Source organism: Vulpes vulpes, chromosome 6, assembly GCF_048418805.1.
Source record: "Vulpes vulpes isolate BD-2025 chromosome 6, VulVul3, whole genome shotgun sequence".
Lineage (NCBI taxonomy): Eukaryota > Metazoa > Chordata > Mammalia > Carnivora > Canidae > Vulpes > Vulpes vulpes.
The window spans coordinates 105,060,450-105,083,675 of NC_132785.1; the positions used below are offsets into that span (position 1 = coordinate 105,060,450).

A 23,226-nucleotide genomic window follows, 5' to 3' on the forward strand; every position below is an offset into this window, starting at 1 on the left:
CAGCTAAATGCATCAGACATCCGCTGGCATAGAAGAATCCTTTAAGGTGAAAAAAGATGGGAAATAATACATGTGTTTCTAATTCAGGGATTCCCAGCATTTGGGGAGTTTTACAATATCTTATACACTTCCCCTTTCCTTTCACTGCCCTGCCTCAAGAGTGTTGCATGTGAGCTTAAGAAAAGTGAATTGGGGGGGAGCCCGGGTGGCTCAGCCTTCAGCCCAGGGCATGATCCTGGAGACCCGGGATCGAGTCCCACGTCAGGCTCCCTGCATGTAGCCTGCTTCTCCCTCCGCCTGTGTTGTGTCTCTGCCTCTGTGTCTCTCTGTGTCTCATGAATAAATAAATAAAATCTTAAAAAAAAGAAAAGAAAAGTGAATTGGGATTTTGAGATATAACAGAAGATACCCTCAAGATGACACAAAACTGGGGATCCCTGGGTGGCGCAGTGGTTTAGCGTCTGCCTTTGGCCCAGGGCGCGATCCTGGAGACCTGGGATCGAATCCCATGTCAGGCTCCCGGTGCATGGAGCCTGCTTCTCCCTCTGCCTGTGTCTCTACCTCTCTCTCTCTCTCTATCATAAAATAAATAAAAATTAAAAAAAATGACACAAAACCATAGCAAGAATTAAGGAACTAGTTACTGTCAATTAAAACATTTTCTAAAGTACTCCTCATATGGAATTGGCATTTAAAAATCCCAATAGAGGGGTACCTGGCTTGCTCAGTCAGATCATATGACTCTTGATCTCAGAGTGGTGAGGTCAAGCCCTATGGTGGCAATGGAGATTACTTAAATAAATGAGTAAATAAAAACTTAAAAAGAAAAGTTTTAAAAAACCCAGTAGATTGAGTTGAGATTTCCCAGAAGGATGAGCTACTTTACTTATTTAGCTACACATTCATTATATTTTATAATTATATAATGGAGGATTTGGGAAGTTCCCCTCCCCTGCTTTGACATTTACTTTCCTGATGTGATAAAAAGTGGTATATAGCAAATAACTATAAAGAGAACCAAGGAAGGATTCAAGGGCTCTTCCCTTCTCATCCAAATTATCCTCATCTTTATTCCAGACTCCTTCTGAGATGGCAATAATGTTTTTGAATGTTGAAGAATTACCAAATGAAACCTAAAATAGACAAGATCTTTAATGAAAAAGTCATTGTATTAAAAAAAAGGGGGGGGGGATCCCTGGGTGGCTCAGCAGTTTAGCGCCGCCTTCAGCCCAGGGCATGATCCTGGAGTCCCCGGATTGAGTCCTGCGTCGGGCTCCCTGCATGGAGCCTGCTTCTCCCTCTGCCTGTGTCTCTGCTTCTCTCTCTCTCTGTCTCTCATGAATAAATAAATCTTTAAAAAAAGTCATTGCTTTCTGTAGTGGTTTATTTTTTCAACTTATATGGACGGAATGTCAATTGACTTTAACAGCTTTCTGCTAGGCATTATGGGACAGGCTGAGAAGTGCCTTGCCCTCAAGGAATGTACAGTTTGGTTGGAGGGATACAAAATAGCACCCATTTTAGTGCTAAATGAATGGAACATATGAGTTCTTTAGGCTATTCAAAAAATAGATGAACGGATTTGAAGTAGTCATAGTGGATTTTAGTAGGCAGATGGAGGAGTAAGTTTTTCTAGGTAAGGCAAATGTGTCAGTAGGAGCACAGAGGCAGAAATAAATGGATGGCCTGGTAAATAAAATTAAATAGGTATGCTGATATTTGCCAGTAAAATGGCTTATGCTTGGGAGTAGTGGGAGCTATGTTAGAAAAGACAGTATAATTCCCTTGTTGGGGACCTTGAATGTCTGGCTAAGGAGTATGCCCTGGGTACTGTAGGCACATGAAAAGAATTGAAAGCTTCTGAGGAGGGGCACAGAAAAAGTGGATTAGGGGGATTAATTTGTTGGTGGAATGTAGAATGATTTTTGAAGAGAGACTGGAGGCAATAGAGGCTATTTGGTATGAGTTGATGAGGGTATTCACCAGGATGGTTGATCGGCTTTGCGAAGGAAGGATTATGCAGGAGAGACTGCAGGAAACTAGACCGTGGGGGAAGGTATATTAGGTTTCAAGTCTGAGCTAGTTGGAAAATAGTGGTTTCACTAAGAGAAATAAATAAAAAGGGCTGGTTTGGGTTGAGGGAGAAAACAAGGATAACTGCTACATTTAGGTTGTTGGCAGGATGTGGGCTGTAATGTCCAAAGTACATAATTATTGCTGTATAAACTGACCAGAACTGCCAGTTTGTTCACCTCTTCTTCAAGGTGGGCTTGGGTGGGGGTTATTAGAAAGCTTTGCACAAGGGTGCCTGGGTAGCTCAGTCAGATAAGCGTCTACCTTTGGCTCAGGTGACCATCCTGGAGTCCCAGGATCAAGCCCTGTGGTTGGCTGCCTGCTCAGTAGGGAGTCTGCTTCTCCCTTTCCCTCTGCCCCTCGCCGTGCTCATTCTCTCTCTTCTCTATCAAATAAATAAAATCTTTTTTTTTTTTTTTTTTTTTAAAAGGCGGCTTTGCACACTCAGCTTTGTTCCTTTAAGGCAGGAGAGGAATACCTGCTGTTAGAGCATTCCCAGTCCTCAAGGGGCCCATGAAGTAGTCAGGAAGTATAATCTTAATAGAATTAGATGAAAGATGAGCAAATGTCAGGCGGTGGTTTGGTAGTATGTCATTGCTGCTAACTTTGACATACTAAGTGTAACATTATTAATAGCTTTTATGCAGGGCTCAGAGGACTAACACTTAGCAAATTAGATTCCTTAGTTTTTGTCCTGTTCTTCTATTTTAAGGTATATTACCTTTGGGCAAACCATTTAACCTCTCGGTGCCTTGGCTTTCTGTCTATTAAATAGAAATCTTATTGTGGCAGCATTCATAAACATTTCGAAAGCTACAGATAAATAAAAAGCATTGTAGGGTTCTCCCCTTTGGTCCCCACTCCAAAGACTGAGTCAGTCTTTCAAAAAGGTCATCCATTTTGTTGAATTCTTTCAATTAGCATTTTTCTAAAATGCACTTACCAATCCAGAGCCGAAAAAACATAGTCCATAGCTGCTTTTTCTACCTTTGGGGCCTGCTTATTCTGTTCACCCCCTTTTACTCAGTGGTTGGTATCACTGGACTCACATCTCTAGGCTCCTGGATCAGTCCCAGCCATATTAGAAGGGAATTAGAGTTCTGTATTAGCTCTATGGAACCTCAAAACAAGGCAACTGTGATCAATGTGAAATTGGGTCTCAGTTCTAGGCATTAAATTCCTGCTTTGTTTCTAAGTCTCCCTCTGTCTATCAGATCTGCCCTTTGGATACTTGTGATTTAGCCCTGAGCCCAAGACCTTGCCCTGCAAACTTACCCAGCACATTATCTCAAGGACCTGAATTCTTTTATCAGTTCCATAGGGAGAGGAATCCAGACCTGGAAGACAGCACTGAAGCTGAGGCTTTGCTACAAGCAACATATTTTCTTAATGCTTGCCATGATTTCCTCATTTTTGTCTGCTCCTGGACTTCCCTAGGTTGTGTTCCAGCTGCCCACTGGCTTACAACATTTGCATTCTCTGTGTTGAACCAGCCTCGTGCTGGCTGCCTTCCTGGCTACTACCCATTCCACACTCTCCAGATACTGTCTTCTGGCTGCTTGCTCATCACGCCAGCTGGGTCTACCTCCGATTCCATGAGGTATCTAGATCTGGTCTCCACTTCTTCCAGTCTACCTCACCCTTATTACAGTTAATCCTTTTACATTAAACTAAAGCAGATATTTGCTGGTGTGGAAACTGATGTGGTATTGGAATTTTATCCTTGTTTACATCTTTGTTTGGGTGGAAGAGCTTGGGATCACTTCCAAAACCTGCTCAGAGAGCTTTCCTGTCTCTTCTAGGTGGAGGACAAATGGACAAATGAACCCTTGACAATACCTTGTGTTTAAGACCAAGCCTCAAGGCCACTATTTTATTTTTTTTAAGTTTTTTTTAAAAGATTTTATTTATTTATTCATGAGAGATACACACATACACACAGAGGCAGAGACATAGGCAGAGGGAGAAGCAGGCTCCATGCAGGGAGCCTGACACGGGACTCGATCCCAGGACTCCAGGATCACACCCTGGGCTGAAGACAGGGCTAAACCACTGAGCCATCCAGCTGCCCAAGGCCACTATTTTAATTATAAAGTTACATTATTTAAACTTGATTGTGCTTTCAGACATACTCATATATATATATTTTTTAAGATTTTTATTTTCTTTTATGAGAGAGAGAGCACATGCACAGGCACACTGGAGCAGAGGAAGAAGCAGACTCCCTGCTGAGCAGGGAGCCCCATGTGGAACTCATCCAGGACCCGGGACCCTGGGATCATGACCCTAGCTGAAGGCAGAGGCTTTACCCACTGAGCCATCCAGGGACCCCAGACATACTCACATATTTAAGTATATTTTGGCCAGTGTTAATTCGTGTCTCACAATTTGAAGGTACTTGGAATCTGTTGGCTTTGTGGTTATAAAGAAATAAACTAATCAAGGCTGGGGATAGTTTTCTACAATGGTATTTTCAACCTTTAAGGTACATTGGAGGGGCACCTGGGTAGATCAGTGGTTGAGCATTTGGCTTCAGCTCAGGTCATGATCCTGGGGCCTAGGATGGAGTCCTGCATCAGGTTCCCCACAGGGAGCCTGCTTCTCCCTCTATGTCTGCCTCTCTCAGTGTCTCTTGTGAATAAATAATCTTAAAAAAAAAAAGGTACATTGGAATCTTCTGAAGGGCTTGTTAAAACAGATTGCTAGGTCCCACATCTGGAGTTGCGCTGGAGTGGTGCCTGAGAATTTGCATTTCTAACAAAGTTCTCAGGTGATATTGACGCAATTGCTCCTGGTACTACACCTAGAGAACAACTGGTCATAACGTTTAAACTGGCACTGGTAACCAAAAGCTGCCGAGCAGCGCGCTGATCAGTTCAGATTCTTGTCTGAATGGATAAGGTGGGGAGGATGCTAAGAAATTAACTAACTCCAGTCAATGCAGTTAGAATGACTATTGGTTTCAGAGGTCTTCTCAGCCACTATTACTTACGAGAACCTGTGCAATCACTTACTTCCTCTGCACTTCGGTTTCCTCAGCCATAAGATAAAAGCGTCTATGCCGCCCTTACCTGAGTGGTGTGCGGGTCAAATGAAAAGGGTCTGAAAACGTTTGCGCTGTAAAGTGGGATGGCCCTGGGAGGCACTGCATGGTTTTCCAATACCCCTTTTAAAATAGCACCAATTTCTTTTGGCTTTATCGCTTTTTTTTTAATTCTTTCCATTAATTAATAGCAGCTTTCATCCAGGAAGATAGAATACTTTTATTGACATAATAAACTCAAACTTCAAAAGGAGAAAAAAAAAGAATTTCATTCGATGAGATCAGACATGCCTTATAAACATGACAAAGAGCCAGCACCAATTCCCAGTCTTTACATCAGTATTAAAAAGAGAACCGTGAGACACTAATTGTGACTTGGGGTGGAGTCACAGTTAATCTTTCGAGGCTGTTTAGATTGGTGCATTCATAAGACAGCTACAAGACAGCGCCTTACAATATAAAATCACCGTGTAAAATGCTACACCTGTCTACCCCATCCTGTTACATGCCTCCAAGTTGGCATTCATTTACCTTTGGGAGCAGTACATCCCTCCGATCCTGGCGATCCTGGCGATGCTAGGTTTCTCACCCTCCCTCCAAGGGCCAAGCCAATACGGTTCTCGGTCAGATTGGGCGCACTTGTCACTTTTCGTTAGTCACCGGCTGTGTCGGATTCTCCCGGGCTTTCCAGAAGCATCGCAGATATTAGGCTCGCCGGCCCCAGGTGTTTTGTGAAACCCCACAAAAGGTCAGGGGTCATCCAGGGAGGTCAGCCAGGGAGGATGCTGATCAAGGTTCACAAAAGGTCAGGGGTCATCCAGGGAGGTCATCCAGGGAGGATGCTGATCAAGGTTCACAAAAGGTCAGGGGTCATCCAGGGAGGATGCTGATCAAGGTTCTCAGGACAGGGTTCGGGCTGTCCTGGGGTTGGGGGCCGGTCAGGGCACGCGGCAGGCTGGTTTACTCGACTCAGAAAGGAGCGTCCCCGCCCCCGCCCCCCTCCCGCCGCCCCGTGCGGTCCGCGCGCGCTTCTCCAGGGCGGCGGCAGGAGGCGCTCGCGGGGTCCGAGGCGCTGCGCGCACCCGCGGGGGGAGGGGGAGGGGAGGGGAGGGGAGGGGCTGGAGAGGAGGGGCTGGAGGGGGCGCGGCCTGCTCCGGCTCGGTCGCGGGCGCCCGGCTTCCCTGTCCACCGGGCCCCGGGCTGGTGTCCGGCGGGGGTCGCGGCGGCGGCGGCGGCGGCGGCGGGCCGCGGGGCCCCGGCTCCGGCGCCGGGTGTTAGGAGACAAGATGGCGGCGGCGCTGTGGAGGCTGGTCTCCTCCTCTCCTCCGCTGTCCTCCGCCCCGCCGCTCGCCGCCTCCTCGGTCTCCTCCTCCTCCTCCTCCTCCTCCTGCAGCAGCCCTAGCGACCGCCGGAGCTCCGGAGGGGGATAGACGGGGCAGCTGCGGGCTCCCGCTCCGCGAGGCCGAGCTGGGGCCGGGGCGGGGACGGGGCCGGGGCCGGGGCCGGGGACGGCGGCGGGCGCGGCGGCGGCGGCGGCGGGTGGGGATGGGGTCGCAGACGCTGCAGATCCTCCGGCAGGGGGTGTGGGCCGCGCTCAGCGGGGGCTGGTACTACGACCCGCACCAGGCCACCTTCGTCAACGCGCTGCACCTCTACCTGTGGCTCTTTCTGCTCGGCCTGCCCTTCACCCTGTACATGGTGAGTGTGGGGGCGGGGAGGGCGCGGGCCGGGAAGCGGCCGCTCGAGCCTGCGGGGTCCGGGCCGGGGTCGCGCACGCGCCCTCGCTCCCCCTCCCCTCCCCCTCCCCCCCCCCCGCGGGGCCCACCGCCCACCCGCTCCCCGCGCTCCCTCCCCACGCTCCCCTCGGGAGGGTGACGGCCCGCAGCAGCCCCCACCTACCTGGCGCCCCCGCGGGCCCCACCCTTTTACGGGGCGGCGGCGGGGGGGGGGGGGGGGGCTTGAACCCGCGGCGCCTCCAGCCCGTCCGGCCGGGGAGCGGGGAGCGGGGAGCAGAGCCCAGCGGCGGCTCCCTGCCCTCCGGGTTGCGGCAGGCGCCGCGCACTCGCTCCCGAGGCCCGCCGCGCTCATCCCGCGCCCCGTCCCCGGCGGCGCCCGGGCAGCCCTGCCCTCCCCGCCCCCCGCGCCCCCCGCGCCCCCCCGCGCCTCGCCTGCCCTCCGCCGCGTGCGGGCCGCGGAGCCCGGGGGGCGTGCGTGCTCGGCTCGGCCCCGGGAGGACGGGCGGGGGCGGGGGCGGGGGTGCGGGTGCGAATCCTGCCTCCTAACCCTCCTGCCTCGCAAACGCACTGGGGTTTGTTTTCTTGTTTTTTTTTTTTTTTTTTTTCTTCTTCCCACTGGTTCTTTTCTGTTGGGCTGTGCGGGCAGTGGCTGCTGTGTTTGCAGGCCAGCTTGGGGGGCCGGGGGGGGTGGTGATACGGGGAATCTGGCTGGCATTTCAGATTTGTTTGGATTGGTTCAAGGCCGTGTACTGATAGGAAAAAAGGAAGTCCTGCCTGTTGCTGAATCCAGCGCGATCCGCTTCTCCGAATGATCTACGTTTTTACGCTGTATTTTCAGTGGAAGTTGTACGCACATTTTTTTTTTTTTTTTGACACATTAGGTTAGGGTGGGGCATTCGGGGATGTGGAAGAAAGTGGATACTTAGACGCCGGTTAATTATTTTTTTTTAATTTTTTTAAGCTTCAATTACGTTTTTTAAGTAACCGCAAGGGAGGAAAGGATGATCACTTTTTTTATTTTAGGAGAATTCCTTCTAATTTGTTTCTGTTAACTTGGTGGTTCTTCATGGAGCTATATAGTAAGGGGGCTGGATTAGAAAGTCTGGGAGTACGCCTAAGAAGTGCCAACGTGAGGATGCCCAGTGCTTTCCCGTGTGCAGCTCGTTTTCACCGATTGGCAGGAAAAGTGCCAGCTTGGGGGAAGATGTGCGAAATTTCACATTCTCAAGCAGATTTTAGTTTTTCATTAAACTTGTTTGGAAGGGACTTCTTGCTGGAGGTAAAAAAAAAAAAAAAAGACATTAAAAAAATGCTGATGACTGATGACTTTTTTTTTTTTTTTTTTTTTTTTTTTTAGGGGACTTGTTCAGTCTTGTCCCATTCTGAAAATTTATCATGAAGTGTTAAAGTTTTCAATTAGTTCTGGCTTAGGTGGTTCTGTTTGCACTGCTCTACCTTCCAGGAACATGACATCATTTAAGGAACAGGTTAATTACTTCGGGTGTAAGAATCTTCAGGCTGTCCCAGAGCTTTCATAGCAGATTTCTCTTATATCCAGGAGGATTGTAAATTTAAAAGTGAAACTAGTACTTGATATGTCAGGATTACCTGTTGTGTGGTGGTGTAAGGTTTCCTTGCAAGCACGTGAACTGTGTTACTGGCTAAGTCCTTGTGTAATTAGCATACATTACTAAGGGAAATTAGAGCAAATAGAAAGCAATACATCGAGTTTACTGTTTCATTTTGGGAGTTCATTCAGTTAAATTTAATTCACAAATATTTGAGGGTCTACTATGTACTGGACAATTTGCTAGATTATAGGAAAATTGCTTCTCTGACTTTTCTTGTCTCAGTTAATACCAAGTCTGCTCTTCCTAATCCTTTAAAATATCTCCTTGATTCATCTTCCTCTCTTTTCACATCCAGTTCATCAAATCTTGTGGTTTCTCTTTTCAAAACCTAACTAAAATCTAGCTAATCATTATCACTCATTTGTTTCAACCCACCATTATGGCTTCCCTGGATTATTGCAGGATTTTAATGAGATTCACTTCTTTTATTCTTTATTCTCTATTTCTCTTAGCAAAGTCTGAGTGATTCTTTAAAACAAGTCAGATCGGGGATCCCTGGGTGGCTCAGCGGTTTGGCGCCTGCCTTTGGCCTAGGGTGCGATCCTGGAGTCCCGGGATCGAATCCTGCGTCGAGCTCCCAGTGTAGAGCCTGCTTCTCCCTCTGCCTGTGTCTCTGCCTCTCTGTCTCTCTCTATCATAAATAAATAAATAAATCTTAAAAAAAAAATTAAAACAAGTCAGATCACGGCACTCTTCTGCTTTCAGAGCCTCCCCTCCCATGTATGTCTATTATGCCCCCTTCCTTGCCTTCTTAGAATCTTTCCCACATAGTAGCTAGTGTTTCTGCCTCAGGGCTTTGGCACTTGCTGCCCCCTCCCCCCAGCAACCCCCCCTCCTCCCAGGTATCTATGTGACTTGCTCCATTTACTCAGATTTTAGTTTTATTTGAGGCTCTCCCTGATAACCCTATGTAACATAGCAACCCTCCAGCTCCTACAATATTTTCTAGCTCTTCTTCACTCCTTTTTTTTTAAATCCCTTATCACTATAATTGTGTGTGTGTGTGTGTGTGTGTGTATATATATATTAATATCTCTGTCTCATTAGAGTATTAGCTCTGAGGAGGGCGGAGACTTTATTGGGTTCTCTGCTCTGTTGTCGCAAAGACCTAGATCAGTTCCAGGCACATAGTAACTACTCAGATACTGACTGATTGGAAATGTGTAAGACACAGGTTTTGCCTTCAAAGGCAAAACTTTGCTACTGTAGCTTGGGGGTAAGGAACAATTTATAAGCATTAGAACTGTTATGAAAAGGTAAGTACAGAGTGACCCTGAATTTATAGTTAGGACCAATTCTAGTCTAGGGGCAGTCAGCAAAGATGATCTGTCAACATTTTCATTTATTTTATTTTTTAAAGATTTTATTCGTCTAAGAGAGCACGAGCAGGGGCGAGGAGTGGCAGAGGGAGAAGCAGACCTCTTGTTGAGCAGGGAGCTGGACATGGGACTTGATCCCAGGACGCCAGGATCATGACCTGAGCTGAAGGCAGATGCTTAACCAACTAAGCCACCCAGGCGCCCCCGATTTGTCAACATTTTCAGAAACATTACTACTTCTAGTACACTATTGAGGCAGAGAGTTGGAAGCATACACTTGAGGCAAAACCCAACATTCCATGTAAAAATAAAATCTCTGACAGTTATAGATTATTATTATGATTTTTTAGAAGATTTTATTTATTTATTCATGAGAGATACAGATTGTGAGAGGCAGAGACACAGGCAGAGGGAGAAACAGGCTCCCTACAAGGAGCCCGATGTGGGACTTGATCCTGGATCCTGGGATCACGACATGAGTTGAAGGTAGATGCTCAACCGCTGAGCCACCCAGGTGCCCCTATAGATTATTACTTGTATGTTCTTCCCATAATAACTGTCAAGGATAGTGACTATGAAGTATATAGATTCTTTATCCCAAATGCTGTGTTCTCATTTTACTGAGGACACCTGAGGTCAGCAGCACGTATGACTTGTTTTGTGACCTTCGGCAGAGAAATTGCCGGTAGCCACTGAATAGGTAGTGTTTGTTCTTAAATTAAAGACACACAGTCTGTGAAGAGGTAGTATGTTAGGTAGAGTCTCAGCACTTTTTCTGTAGGAATAAAATGCTTTTGCTGTTAGTAGCTTTTGTGAATACTTTGAAAGGTAGAATTTATAGTTTCTGCAATTATAAAACATTTGAGTAGTGAAAAGTAATTTTTTCCTTTTTCCTTTCACTGTCCCTTCTGTTTCTCGTAGGGCACTCACCCCATTTTTTTCTTGCTATACAGTTGACCCTTGAACAACATGGCAGTTAGGGGCACCAACCCTCACTCAATTGAAAATTCCACCTGCAACTTTTGACTCCCCCCAAAACTTGGCTACTAACAAGGCTACTATTGACTGTACATAAACAGTCAAGTAATACACATTTTAAATATGTATTGTATACTGTGTTATCATCAAGTGAGCTAGAGAAAAGAGTGTTAAAATCATAAGAGAGAATAGGGATCCCTGGGTGGCTCATGGTTTGGCAGCCTGCCTTTGGCCCAGGGCGCGATCCTGGAGTCCCAGGATCGAGTCCCATGTCGGGCTCCCAGCATGGAGTCTGCTTCTCCCTCCTCCTGGGTCTCTGCCTCTCTCTCTCTCTCTCTGTGTGTGTGTCTATCATAAATAAATAAATAAATAAATAAATAAATAAATCTTAAAAAAAAGAAAATCATAAGAGAGAATAAATACATTTATCGTTCTGTGCTGTATTATCAAGAAAAATCTGCCTATTAGTGGACCTGTGTACTTCAAGCCCGTGTTGTTCAAGGGTCAACTGTAATCATTTTTGCACATGACATGTGACAGATGGTAAGCTTTATAGTCATGAGGTTTGTGGTATATTTGTGTTGTGGAAAGCAGATTGGAATTGGTGTTATTTTTGATTTGTGAATTTTGGCTCTTCTTGATTACAAGTTCTTTGGGCAGGACTACCTTTCTGAACCTTGATTTACTCATTTGTGAGTATTTCGTGTATATTTTGTAAGCAAATATTTATGAAGTTAAAAATTATTCACCTTCAGAATGGTCTTCAGTAAATGTCATTAGATAGAATGGCTAATTAGAACAGTGTTTCCTCTATAATGCAGTATGACTGGAGTAGATTAGATAACTGTCAATTTATTAGTCAAACCATTTTCTTATTGCTTTTTTCAGAGTTCTTTCCCCTAGGTGATGAACTATATAACATTAAAATCTATTTACATAAGTGGTTCTCAGACTCCACTTGAAGTCAGAATCACTTCAATTGTTAAAAATGTGCATGTGCACATGGTCATTCTGATGCAGAATATCTGGATGGTGGCTCTATTGTTTGTATTTTATAGACATCCAGGTCAGTTTAAGGAACTTGATTGATATGCCCCTAAATCCCATCCCCTAACCTAAGTCTAGCTGCCTAATCATCATATCCTCTTGGCTGTCCCACAAGCATCTCAGAGATACCATGTCTGAGAGGCACCTAACTCTGGGAAATGAACAAGGGGTGGTTGAAAGGGAGGTGGGTGGGGGGTTGGGGTGACTGGGTGATGGGCACTGAGGGGAGCACTTGGCGGGATGAGCACTGGGTATTATGCTATATGTTGGCAAATTGAACTCCAATAAAAAAATTAAAAAAAAAAAAGAGATACCATATCTACATTGTTCCTGATTCCCTGCTAAACCTTCCCCATACCACCATGACCAAACTTGTTTTACTCTTTGTCACCTTAATGGCACCATCCTGTATATAGTTGCTTGTACTGTCTCCCTCCCCCTTGCCTTATGAGCAAATCTTACCAATTCTACTGTCAGAATATCTCAGACCTTTTCACTTCCTAGTTCACACTGTTTTTTTTTTCTTTTGTCTGTATTACTACTTTAGCTTCTATTCTTGCCCTTTACAACTCTTTCTCCATAAAGTAGAAGGTGTCCATCTGTTTGTGTCCTTCCCCCCCTTTTTAAAAAATATTTTATTTATTCATAGAGACAGAGAGAGAGAGAGAGAGAGGCAGAGACACAGGCAGAGGGAGAAGCAGGCTCTATGCAGGGAGCCTGACGTGGGACTTGATCCCGGGTCTCCAGGATCCCACCCCAGGCTGCAGGCGGCGCTAAACCGCCGCGCCACCGGAGCTGCCGGTCCTTCCCCCCTTTTAATACCCTTCAATGATCTTCTTTTATACTTAGAATGAAATCCAACGTTCTTACTAAGGCCTCGCTGAAACTAATTCTACCTTTGTCTTCAATTTGTGCCATAGTTACATCACTGGACTTTTGGTTACTTCTACCAACTGAACTTCTCTTCCTTCTGGGCCTTTTTACGTGCTATGACTTCTGAAGGGATATTCTTCCCTCTGCTGTTTGCAAAGCTGGCTAGTGCTTGGTCATTAGAGCTGGGCTTAAATATCCTCTCCTCAGAGAGGTCTATCCTGATAACCATAAGTGGGTTCTCTCTCTTTTCCCCAATTCCATCTTGTAACTTTCTTTCATAGTTCTGATCATAAACACATACTTAGATATTTGTTTGTTTACTTATTTGCTGTCTGTAATACCCCTCCACTACCAATATTTTGTAGGTTCTCTGAGGGCTGGGATCATGTGATTTATTTGGCATTGTATGTCCAGTGTCTGTTCTCATGCTTGGCTGATAAAAGCTTTGATAAATATTTGTTGAAGGAATTTTTTTACAATATATGTGAAACCTTCCTTAGACTTCTCAATGTAAATGATAGAGAATATTTGGGGATAGGGAATTACTATGGTAGACTGTATTATATTGTGGAGTTACATCTTACTTGGGGGTAGGTTCAGTGTCTGTGCAAGACAAAAATTAAATATAGAATTATTAAAAAATCAAATGTAGAATGACTCTTGAAAAGTCCTTAAATCACTAAAGTGTAGTGTATATATATATATATATATATGTATATATATATAGATTTTCTATATATGCAACTTCATAAACATCGATACATATATAGTAATATGTACTATATAAATCTATGGAAAGATTATATTCAGAAAATAACTTACCCATATCAAATTTATGAAGTATTCAATTTTTTCTTGTAGGTTATTTTATTGTATTTTCTGTAGCTGATCTTTATCATCTATAGAATAGATGATAGAAGGGATATACCCTTTATTAGGATTTCTCTGAGGCCCTCATGTCATTTTCTTTTGCAAAGATTTAAAAATATTTTGAAGATCAATATAAACAAGATTTTGTTATGATGATTAGAAGACTAAAACAATTTTCATAGTTTATGTTTCCTAAGAAGTTTTTAGTTAGGAAAGTTATTGTATTATAAATTAGCAATTAAACATGGTTATTATTTTCTGAGTCCTTTAGGAAAAAATTGATGAATATTTGGCTGTTTTGACCTATATCCTGTGCCTTTTCATACCACTATTTTCAATAGTTAGTATCAAGGTGTATGTAATTGTTTCCGTAATTGGCTATGACATAGATATAGTTCTTATCTCTTTATAATGTCACCTTTAATAAATTAAGGATACAGTGTGCAAAGATGGCATATAAATGAAGTTTCCAAGAAAGCAGCCATATTTGTCAACTTGTAGAAGTGCTTGTGAACTTACAAAAATGTAAACTGATTACTAAAAATCTTCTAGTGTCTTCTAGTGAAAGATGGAATGTTTTCTGCCATTTGAGAGATTACTTCCAAGTTGTTGAATCATTTGGTAATTGAAAAACTAGGAGAGTTAAATTTTTCCAACATTTTGTTATGAGGATTTTCGGACATAGAGAAAAGTTGAGGGAATTATGCCCACCATAATGCTTCTATAGTTTTTTAAGTTACATGGCATTCTCTGTCTATGCTTCTATTAAGACCTTTTTAATAGGGGGGGGGGATCGATGCTTGTGGGGTGAGTTGCAGACATCAATAGAGATCACCCCTAGACATTTCAGCATGCATACCATCACCTAGAATTCTAATAGGCACAAGTCCTAGGGAACCATTGAATGAGTTTTGAATTTTGATAAATGCATGTACCTGTGTAGTGCAAACCCATCATGTTGTTGAACATTAATGTCATCCCAGAACTTCCTACTTGCCCTTCCCAGTCAACTCTCTCACCCTTAATTCTGATTTTTTTCCTCATTGTATATTAGTTTATCCTGTTCTAGAACTTCATTTAAATGGAGTCATGTGGCATTTTCTTTGTGTAAGCCTTCAGCATGTTTTTGAGATCTATCCATATTGTATATATCAATAACTTGTTCCTTTTAACTGATGGGCAGTATTCCTTTATAGGACCAAATTAAAGTTTGTTCATCTTTATCTAGTCTCCTGTAGATGAGGACCTTATTTCACTTCTTGGCTTTATGTGAAAGTTGTCCCCCCTACATCAGGGTAGGTTTTTTTTTTTTTTTTTAAAGATATTATTTATTCATGAGAGAGGCAGAGACATAGGCAGAGGGAGAAGCAGGCTCCATGCAGGGAGCCTGATGCAGGACTCGATTCTGGTGCTCCAGTATTACACCCTGAGCCGAAGCAGACATGCTCATAACCGGTGAGCCACCCAGGTGTCAATTTTTATTTTTATTTTTTATTTTTTTTATGATTCAAGGGTAGGTTTTATCACAACTCAAAAGAAATGCGAAAAGTTTATTAAATATCAAAAGCATTTTCTCTCCTCAAATAACGTTTTAAAGTAAATTAATGATAATTGCATATTTTATCCTCATTTCAATTTTTGTACTCCTCAATACTGTACTTCTCTTTGCTCAGTATTTAGATTTTTGTGTCAGTGCAATAGAGTCTTTGTTCAATTATATATATGTGTGTGTGTGTGTGTGTGTGTGTGTATGTATTTGTGGGTGGTTTTTTTTTGTGTGTGTGTGTGTGTGTGCTAAATCTGAAATTATAGAGAAGTAAAAAGAAGAAAATAAAAACCACTTGTAATCCTGTTCACCCAGTCTGTTTAACGTTTTAGTAACCAGAGTGTTATTTGGAACTTATAAATATGTATTATGTTTCTTTCTTACAAAAATGTGCTCCTGAAATTTGTACTGTTTTGAAGCTGCCTATTTTTGCTTGACTATAAATTGTGAGTGTTTCCATGTGGGGAAAAAAGTTAACAGTTTTAATAGCTCTGTAGTAGGTCATAGTATAGATGTGTTACAGTGTGTCTAATCATTTTCTGTTATTAGTTTTATAGGTTGTAATTTTCAGCTATTTAGAAAATACTAGGGTGATTATTCTCACTGTTAAATCTTTGTACTAGTCTTTTGTATAAATTCCTATAAGTAGACTTGATGGATTAAAGGGATATGCCTATTTGTGTTTGATAATCATTCAGTTTACAATGAGAGAATCTTTCGTTATATTGAGAGAAAACAAGAATGAGAGAATGGTGGATAATAATGCAAGGTTCCTGAGAAGGCAAGAGAGGTTTGTGGTCCAGAGAGCACAGGTAGTAAGGCATCATCCTCAGAAAGGAGGAATGAGGAGAAAGAGGGGATGAACAATTGGTGGTGAAAGTTGAGGGAGGTCTTTTTAAATTTTTATTTCGATAGTCTCCTTGGAGTACAGAGTGTATTCTGTCGAGAATGAGTGGGGAGGTGAGGAGGATATTCAGGATTTGAGGAGGATTTCCAGAAGGTGAAATGCTGCCCTAATTTTTGGAGAGTGGGGAAGTGAACTGACTGGCAAGGGATGGTAAGGTTGCTGGGCAATTTTGAGAATACATGTGAAGATTGAGTTGAAGAGATGATGTCAGATTGTTGAGAATTTGGAGTAAAATTTACTCAGAAGTTATGACCTTTGTACAATTGTCACCTACCGGGGATAACTCCAAGCCACAAGTAGATAAGATCTGGGGAGAAAGTGTAATTCATTAAAAAGAAAATGGGTCAGAGAACTCCATGCTTAAAAATCAGCTGCTAAGAATCAGCAAAGAAGACAAGAAAGGCAAGAGGAAAATGAAGAGAAGAGCTGGTTTACAGAAGCCAAGGAAAGAGAGAGTATTTTGAAAAGAAGAAAATGATAAAAAACAAAACAAGTTGCCCTCTCAAAAGGCTGTACTAATTTAAATTTTCATCAACAACGTTGAGGGTACGTCCCACCTCCTCTCAACACCCCAGACGGGTGCTATTGTAAATTTCTTATTCAGTGGAACGGTAAATAAAACCATTTCAGTAATACTCTGTTTTTGATAATAGAGTTTCCCTGGAAGTAGTTTTTTTTTTTTTTTTTTTTTTTTTAAGATTTTATTTATTTATGAGAGAGAGAGAGAGAGAGGCAGAGACACAGGCAGAGGGAGAAGCAGGCTCCATGCAGGGAGCCTGATGTGGGACTCGATCCCGGGTCTCCAGGATCACGCCCTGGGCTGAAGGCGGCGCTAAACCGCTGAGCCACCGGGCTACCCTCCCTGGAAGTACTTTTTAACTCAAACTTAGTACAAATTAAGGGTGTTTATGGCACTAATGTGTATCATGTAACATCTTTCTATCTAATCTTTTTTTCTATATTCTATACTCAGGTAATTTTCATGGCAGGCAACTGATAAATAAGCAGAAATGTGTCTTTGAGAAGAAATTGTTTCTCTCTGTTATCTAATTTAAGGTAAATCAAATAGTTTTCCTGTGTCTGCATAGCTGGGGAGAGCAGAGAGTTGTTTTGTGGGCTAGGACACCTGAGACACCTGGGAGTAGCAACAAGAATAACATTGACTAATGGTGTGGAAAAGGGCAGATTATAGCACATATTTTCCGACTGTTGTCTTTAATATATAGGTGCATTTTACCAGATCCTAGTAAAATTAGTAGCTAGTGAATCTCATTGCTCTGCTTATTTCCTAAAAAAGTTGGTTAAATGCTTCCTTTGGTAGGATTATAAAATGGTTCAGAATTTTCTTTTCTTCTTTTAGCATTAGAACCTGAGGGGTTGTTTCTTTTTTAACTTGCACTGCTGGTGCTAGTCTCTGTTGCTTTATGTTATGATAAGAAAGAAAAAACCTAGGGAAAGGCAAGCCATTTCCTTTTGAGGTTTTTAGGGGGAAAAAAAGTCCTATTCTGTAGAGCTTTGTACAAACCAAATAGAACCCTGAGTGCCAACTGTGCTGAGAATAGACAGGAAGATTAGTCACAGATTTGAGAAGCTTGAATTATGTATCTGGGTGTTTTCCTTTTCCTATACTCCCTGAGTGTTGTCTAGACATAAACTAAACAGATTTAACCACTAAAGTTATCTTTAAAATTTTATATTTTGAAATAATTTTAGATTTACAGAAAAGTTACAAAAATAGTATAGTTTCCCCCAGCTTCCTCTAATACTGAAATGTTACATAACCATGGTGCATTTATTAAAAGGAAGAAATTAACATTGGTACAGTACTGTTAGCCAAGTATTGACTTTATTTGTATTTCACTAGTTTTCCCACTAGAGTCTCCTTTCTGTTTTAGGATCTAATCCAGAATACTTAATTCCATTTCATATCATCATCATTAATATGGTTTTCTTAATGCTTTCCTTTACCATGCTGGGATTCTATTTTTTTTTAAAGGAATTTTAGTTTATAACAACTTACCAAATTGTATAAGAAAAGTTAGTGAAAAGTTTTAGGTCTGGGATCGATACATTTGAGATGGACACAAGAGGAGTGTATTCTGAATGATTTTTGAATCTGGCATTGACCATTAACTGGTGTTATGCTGTCTTAAAATTGAGATATTTCACGTATGAAAAATTGTGTGAAATGAAATAATCCTAATGGTGAAAATGACTTACTGTAGACATCATTCAAGTAAAATGCACAGCAGTATCTTAACTTCCTGTATAATGCTGTTCTTCCTAATTTATAAATTAGACGCCATGAGACAAATATACAACCATATTACAGGGTAGAATATGACTAATCCCTTATGTGTCATACAGTGTGCAGGAATTGGAAGGAGGATGCAGATATTTCCTAGAAGGCTTTATGCAAAGGATCATTCTACATTCAAACATTTACTGTATGCTGGGCACTGTAGTAGGCCTTGTGGTGGGGGGACCTTTATGAGATTTGTTATTTGAGTTGGAGCAGAGTTTTCTTTTCCATAATCTTCCCACCAGGGAAATGAATCTTTGTTCTGGAGAAAAGATTATTTATTAAAAGAAAATATGTTCTGAGGTGTAGTGATTTGCTCTGCTAGGGAGTATTTTATTGTAATATGTCCAACATGTTAAGTCTTTCTCAGTGAATTGTTTTTTTAACTTCTCACAATATCATTTATGCCCATAATATTACTGTCTCTGAATAAGTATCTGGAATGATTAAAGGAAAAGATATAAAAATAGTTAAGAAGAACCCAAAAAAACGATTATCATTTGCACTATCTTATTTATACCACAACATAACGTCACAGAGGAACCATTGCACATCCTTTCCACAAGCGTCATAGACCTTTAAGACAGAATCCAAGTGAACTTTGCAATGGAATAAAGAGGGCTTTTGGGGCATTTTAGTAAGGAAATCCTCAATTTAAAGATTTTCAAAATGTGAGAATAAATTTAGTTGATCTAAAAAAATTATATCGTATTATCAAAAAATCTTTTTTCAGTCCTTTGTGCCATAGTAATATTAAAATATGCAGTATGTGCTATTGAAGAATAAGTTTAAAGTAATTTTTTCAATTTCTTAGTATGAAGAATTCTCATATGAACAAGAAAGTTGAAAGAGTAACGTATGATCTTCCATATGCTTAGATTCAACAATTATGAATCTTTTTAAAAAATCATATTTATGAGGAGCCTGGGTAGCTCAGTCAGTTGAGACTGACTCTTGATTTTAGGTTAAAAAGAGAACCTCAAACCCACCAACTAAAGATTCTAGTTGCCTAAGATTCTAGTTTGCTTCATTCCAACGAATCCGTACCTGTAGAGATTCTGGATGTGCATATTTTGAAAAACTGCTACTCCTAAAAGTACCAATAGAAAAAGCCCATAAGTGGCTCTGATAGATACTTCAAGTTAACAGTCACTAGCCTGAGAGGTTTTATTTTTTTTGTGAATGTGTGAAAATACCTTATTGTTTCCTGGTTAGGTTGTTGGTGTAGGTCATCTACATTTTTTAGCAGTGAATATATTACTGAATAACTTTAATTCAGGTTGTAGTGGAAACTTTAATAGTATCAATAATAGCAGTGCTTACATAGTGCTTTTTACCCAGTATAGTATATTCCTTGAGCATTTCACTTTCCAGGTAAAGAACCTCTATTAGATGTTTATCATGAAAATAATACTGACTGTAGAAACCATATGAGTGTATACAGTCCATAATAAAAGGATAGATCAAAATAAGAGCAAACAATGCTGTGGTGCATATTTGTGTATATAAAATCTTGCTTGTGAGAGTATGCAGCATATGATTCTAGAAAAGAAATTGCCAAGTCAAAAAGTATGCATATTTAAAATTCACCTAGATGTTGCCAAATTACACCTCAAAAAAACCCTATATCAATTTATATTTTTACCAGTATGAAAGGATCTGTTTCCCTTTGTTCTTACCAATGTTGGTTATTAGGATTTATTTTAGTGTGATAGTGTAAAATGATATCTTTTTAAAATTTGTTTCCTTAATAAGTTCAAATATCTTTTCACATGCTTAGTAGACAATTATATTTTTAAAATTGCTTTCCGTATTCTTTATCTTTTTCTGTGAGTCATGTTGTCATGCTAAGTGGTTTTTTAAAGATTTTATTTATTCATGAGAGAGACACAGAGAGAGGCAGAGACATAGGTACAGGGAAGAGAAGCAGGCCATCTGTGAGGAGCCTGATGCAGGGACTTGATCCCCATCCCAGGACCTTGGGATCAAGCAAGCCCTGAGCCGAAGGCAGATGCTCATCTGCTGAGCCATCCAGGCATCCTCTAAGTGATTTTTGAGAACCCTTTTGTGTATCAAAACCAGTATTTGGTCATATATTCAATTTTCTCCTTACATTGTCATTTAATTTTATGATTGGGTTTTTTGAAAATAGAAATTTAACATTTTTAGTAGCCACATTTATTAGTTTTCTTCATGCTTATGAAGACCTTCCCTATTAAAAGTCTGTAAACAACAATAACAACATGTTTTCATTTAATTTTTTAAATTTGGGAATAAATTTGCATGGTTAGGTTAACACACACACACACACACACACACACACACACACTACTGTAAGGGTAGTAAAAAGTTGCCCTTTTATATCTGCCCACCATCTTCCCAGTTCTCCACCTGCACTACCTCCCATAAGAAACCACTCTGAATTTCACCACAACCTACAGATTCAAATTCCCCCACCTACAGTATTCTATATATTGTTCCCCCAACATTTGCTATATCTTAAAATTACTTAAACTTACGATATGTGCATCAATACCAAAAGTGCTTCTTCAGTGTTTTTTTTTTTTTTTTGAGATATACTTGGCCTGTAGGATTATGTTATTTTCAGGTGTATAACATAATTTGGTATTTGTATATATTTTGAAATGCTCACAATAAGTCTAGTTAACATCTGTCACCATGCATAGTTATAATTTTTTTATGATGAAATCTTTTAAGATGTATTCTCTTAGCAACTTCCAAATATACAACAAAGTATTACTAACTGTACATTATATCCCCATGACTTATTTATTTTACAGCTGGAAGTTTTTGCCTTTTGACCTCCACCCATTTTGTCTTTTACCTCCCCCACCCCCCCAAATCTGGCAATCACCAGTCTGTTCTCTGTATCCATGAGCTCAGTTGTTTCAGTTTTGTTTTTAGATTTTATGTATACAGGAGATCATGTGGGGTTCCCCCCCCCCCCCCCCCCGTTTAACTTAATTCACTTAGCATACTGCCCTCCAGATTAATCCATGTTATGGCATATAGCAAGATTTCCTTCTCTTTTATGGTTCAATAACATTCAGTTGTTTCATTATCCATTTCTTTATCCATTCATCCATTGATGGACCTTTAGATTTTTTCCGTGTCTTGGCCATTGTGGATAATGCAGCGAATGAAGGGTTGCATATATTTCTTCAGGGTAGTGTTTTGTTTCCTTTGGATAAATATCCAGAAGTAAAATTGCTACATTATATGTCAGTTCTATTTTCTACTTTATGAAGAACCTCCGTACTGTTTTCCATAGTACCAATTTGCATTCCCATCAACTGTACAAAAGTTCCCTTTTCTCTACATCCTTGCCAATACTTGTTATTTCCTGTCTTTTTGATAATAGCCATTCTAACAAGTATGAGGTGATATCTCATTGTGGATTTTATTTGCATTTCCCTGGTAGTAATGTTAAACACCTTTTCCTGTACCTGTTGGCCATCTTTAGGTCTTTGGAAAAATGTGAATTCAGATCCTCCACCCATTTTTTAAATCTGGTTGATATTTTGCTATTCAGTTCCAGGCGTTCTCTATTTTAGATATTAGGCCCTTACAATAGATAGGATTTGCAAGTATTTTCTCCTATTTTCGTTTTTGTTGATGGTTTCCTTTGCTATGCAGAACTTTTTTAGTTTGGTATAGTTCCACTTGTTTATTTTGCTTCTGTTGCTTTTGCTTAAAGGTGTCAACCCCCCAAAATACCTTGCCAGGACTAATGTCAAGGAACTTACTTCCTGTGTTTTCTTCTAGCAGTTTTAGGGTTTCAGGGCTTAGGTTTCTAAGTCTTTAATCCATTTTGAGTTACTTTTCCTGTGGTGTAAGCTAATGGTCCAGTTTTATTCTTTTGCACCTGATTGTCCAGTTTTCCCAAAACTATTTACTAAGGAGATTGTCCTTTCTCATTGTATATTTTGGATCCTTTATTGTAAATTAATTGACCATATAGGTGTATGTGTATTTCTGGGTTCTTTATTCTGTTCCACTGATCTGTTTTTAAACCGATATCATACTGTTTTAATTACTTCAGCTTTGTAATGTAGTTTGAAATCAGGGAGCATTATGCCTACAGCTTTATTCTTCTTTTTCAAGATTGCTTTGGCTCTTTTGTGGTCCCATACAAATTTTAGGATTGTTTCTTCTATTTCTGTGAAAAGTGACTATTGGAATTTTGATAGGGATTGCATTGAATCTAATTGCTTTGGGTAGTATGGACATTTTAGCAATCATTTTTTAAAAAGATTTATTTGAGAGGAGGAGGGGCAGAGGCAGAGGCAGAGGGAGGAGAGAGAAACCTCTAACACGGAGCTCTGTCGTGGGACCTTGAAATCATGACCTGTGCTGAAACCAATAGACCCTTAACTGACTGTACCACCTAGGTGTCCCTAGACATTTTAGCAATATTAATTGTCTTAACCCATGAGCATAAAATATCTATTTATTTGTGGTTCAACTTCAGCTTCTTTAATCAGTGTTTAATAGTTTTCGGTGTACAGGTCTTTTACTTCCTTGATTAAATTTATTTGTAGTTATTTTATTCTTTTTGATGCAGTTGTAAATGGGATTGTACTCTTAATTTCTCTGATAGTTTATTATTATTGTATAGCAACAACAGGGGCTCCTGAGTGGCTTAGTTGGTTGAGTGCCCAACTCTTGGTTTTGACTCCAGTCATGACCTCACAATTTATGGGGTCAAGCCCTCTGTTGGGCTCCATGCTCAGCAGGGAGTCTGCTTGAGGATTCTCTCCCTCTGTCCCTTTGTGTGTGCACTTTCTCTCTGTGTTTTTTTTAAAAAAAAATCTTTTAAAAAAAAGAAACAAATTTTTGCATACTGATTTTAAATCCTCAACTTTGTTGAATTCATTTAT

The 23,226-nt window shown here is 41.0% G+C and overlaps 1 protein-coding gene and 1 long non-coding RNA gene across 10 annotated transcripts in view; one reads left to right on the plus strand and one right to left on the minus strand.

The window, feature by feature from the left end:
* LOC112927233 (uncharacterized) overlaps positions 1-5,887 on the minus strand; it is a 46,655-nt gene extending 40,768 nt beyond the window's left edge. The window contains exon 1 of the long non-coding RNA XR_012002225.1: positions 5,648-5,887. This is a non-coding gene — a long non-coding RNA (uncharacterized lncRNA). The remainder of the gene's footprint in view (positions 1-5,647) is intronic.
* A 512-nt stretch (positions 5,888-6,399) lies between these two features.
* PCNX1 (pecanex 1) overlaps positions 6,400-23,226 on the plus strand; it is a 161,509-nt gene continuing 144,682 nt past the window's right edge. For 5 of the 9 annotated variants that reach the window (XM_072761856.1, XM_026008502.2, XM_026008504.2 and 2 more), the window contains exon 1: positions 6,541-6,814. In XM_072761856.1, coding sequence (XP_072617957.1) covers positions 6,662-6,814 — 153 coding nt within the window. In that variant the 5' untranslated portion in view covers positions 6,541-6,661. Of the gene's footprint in view, positions 6,815-23,226 lie in introns of all 9 variants that reach the window. The other 4 variants (XM_072761859.1, XM_026008505.2, XM_026008506.2 and 1 more) reach the window with 2 other exon arrangements.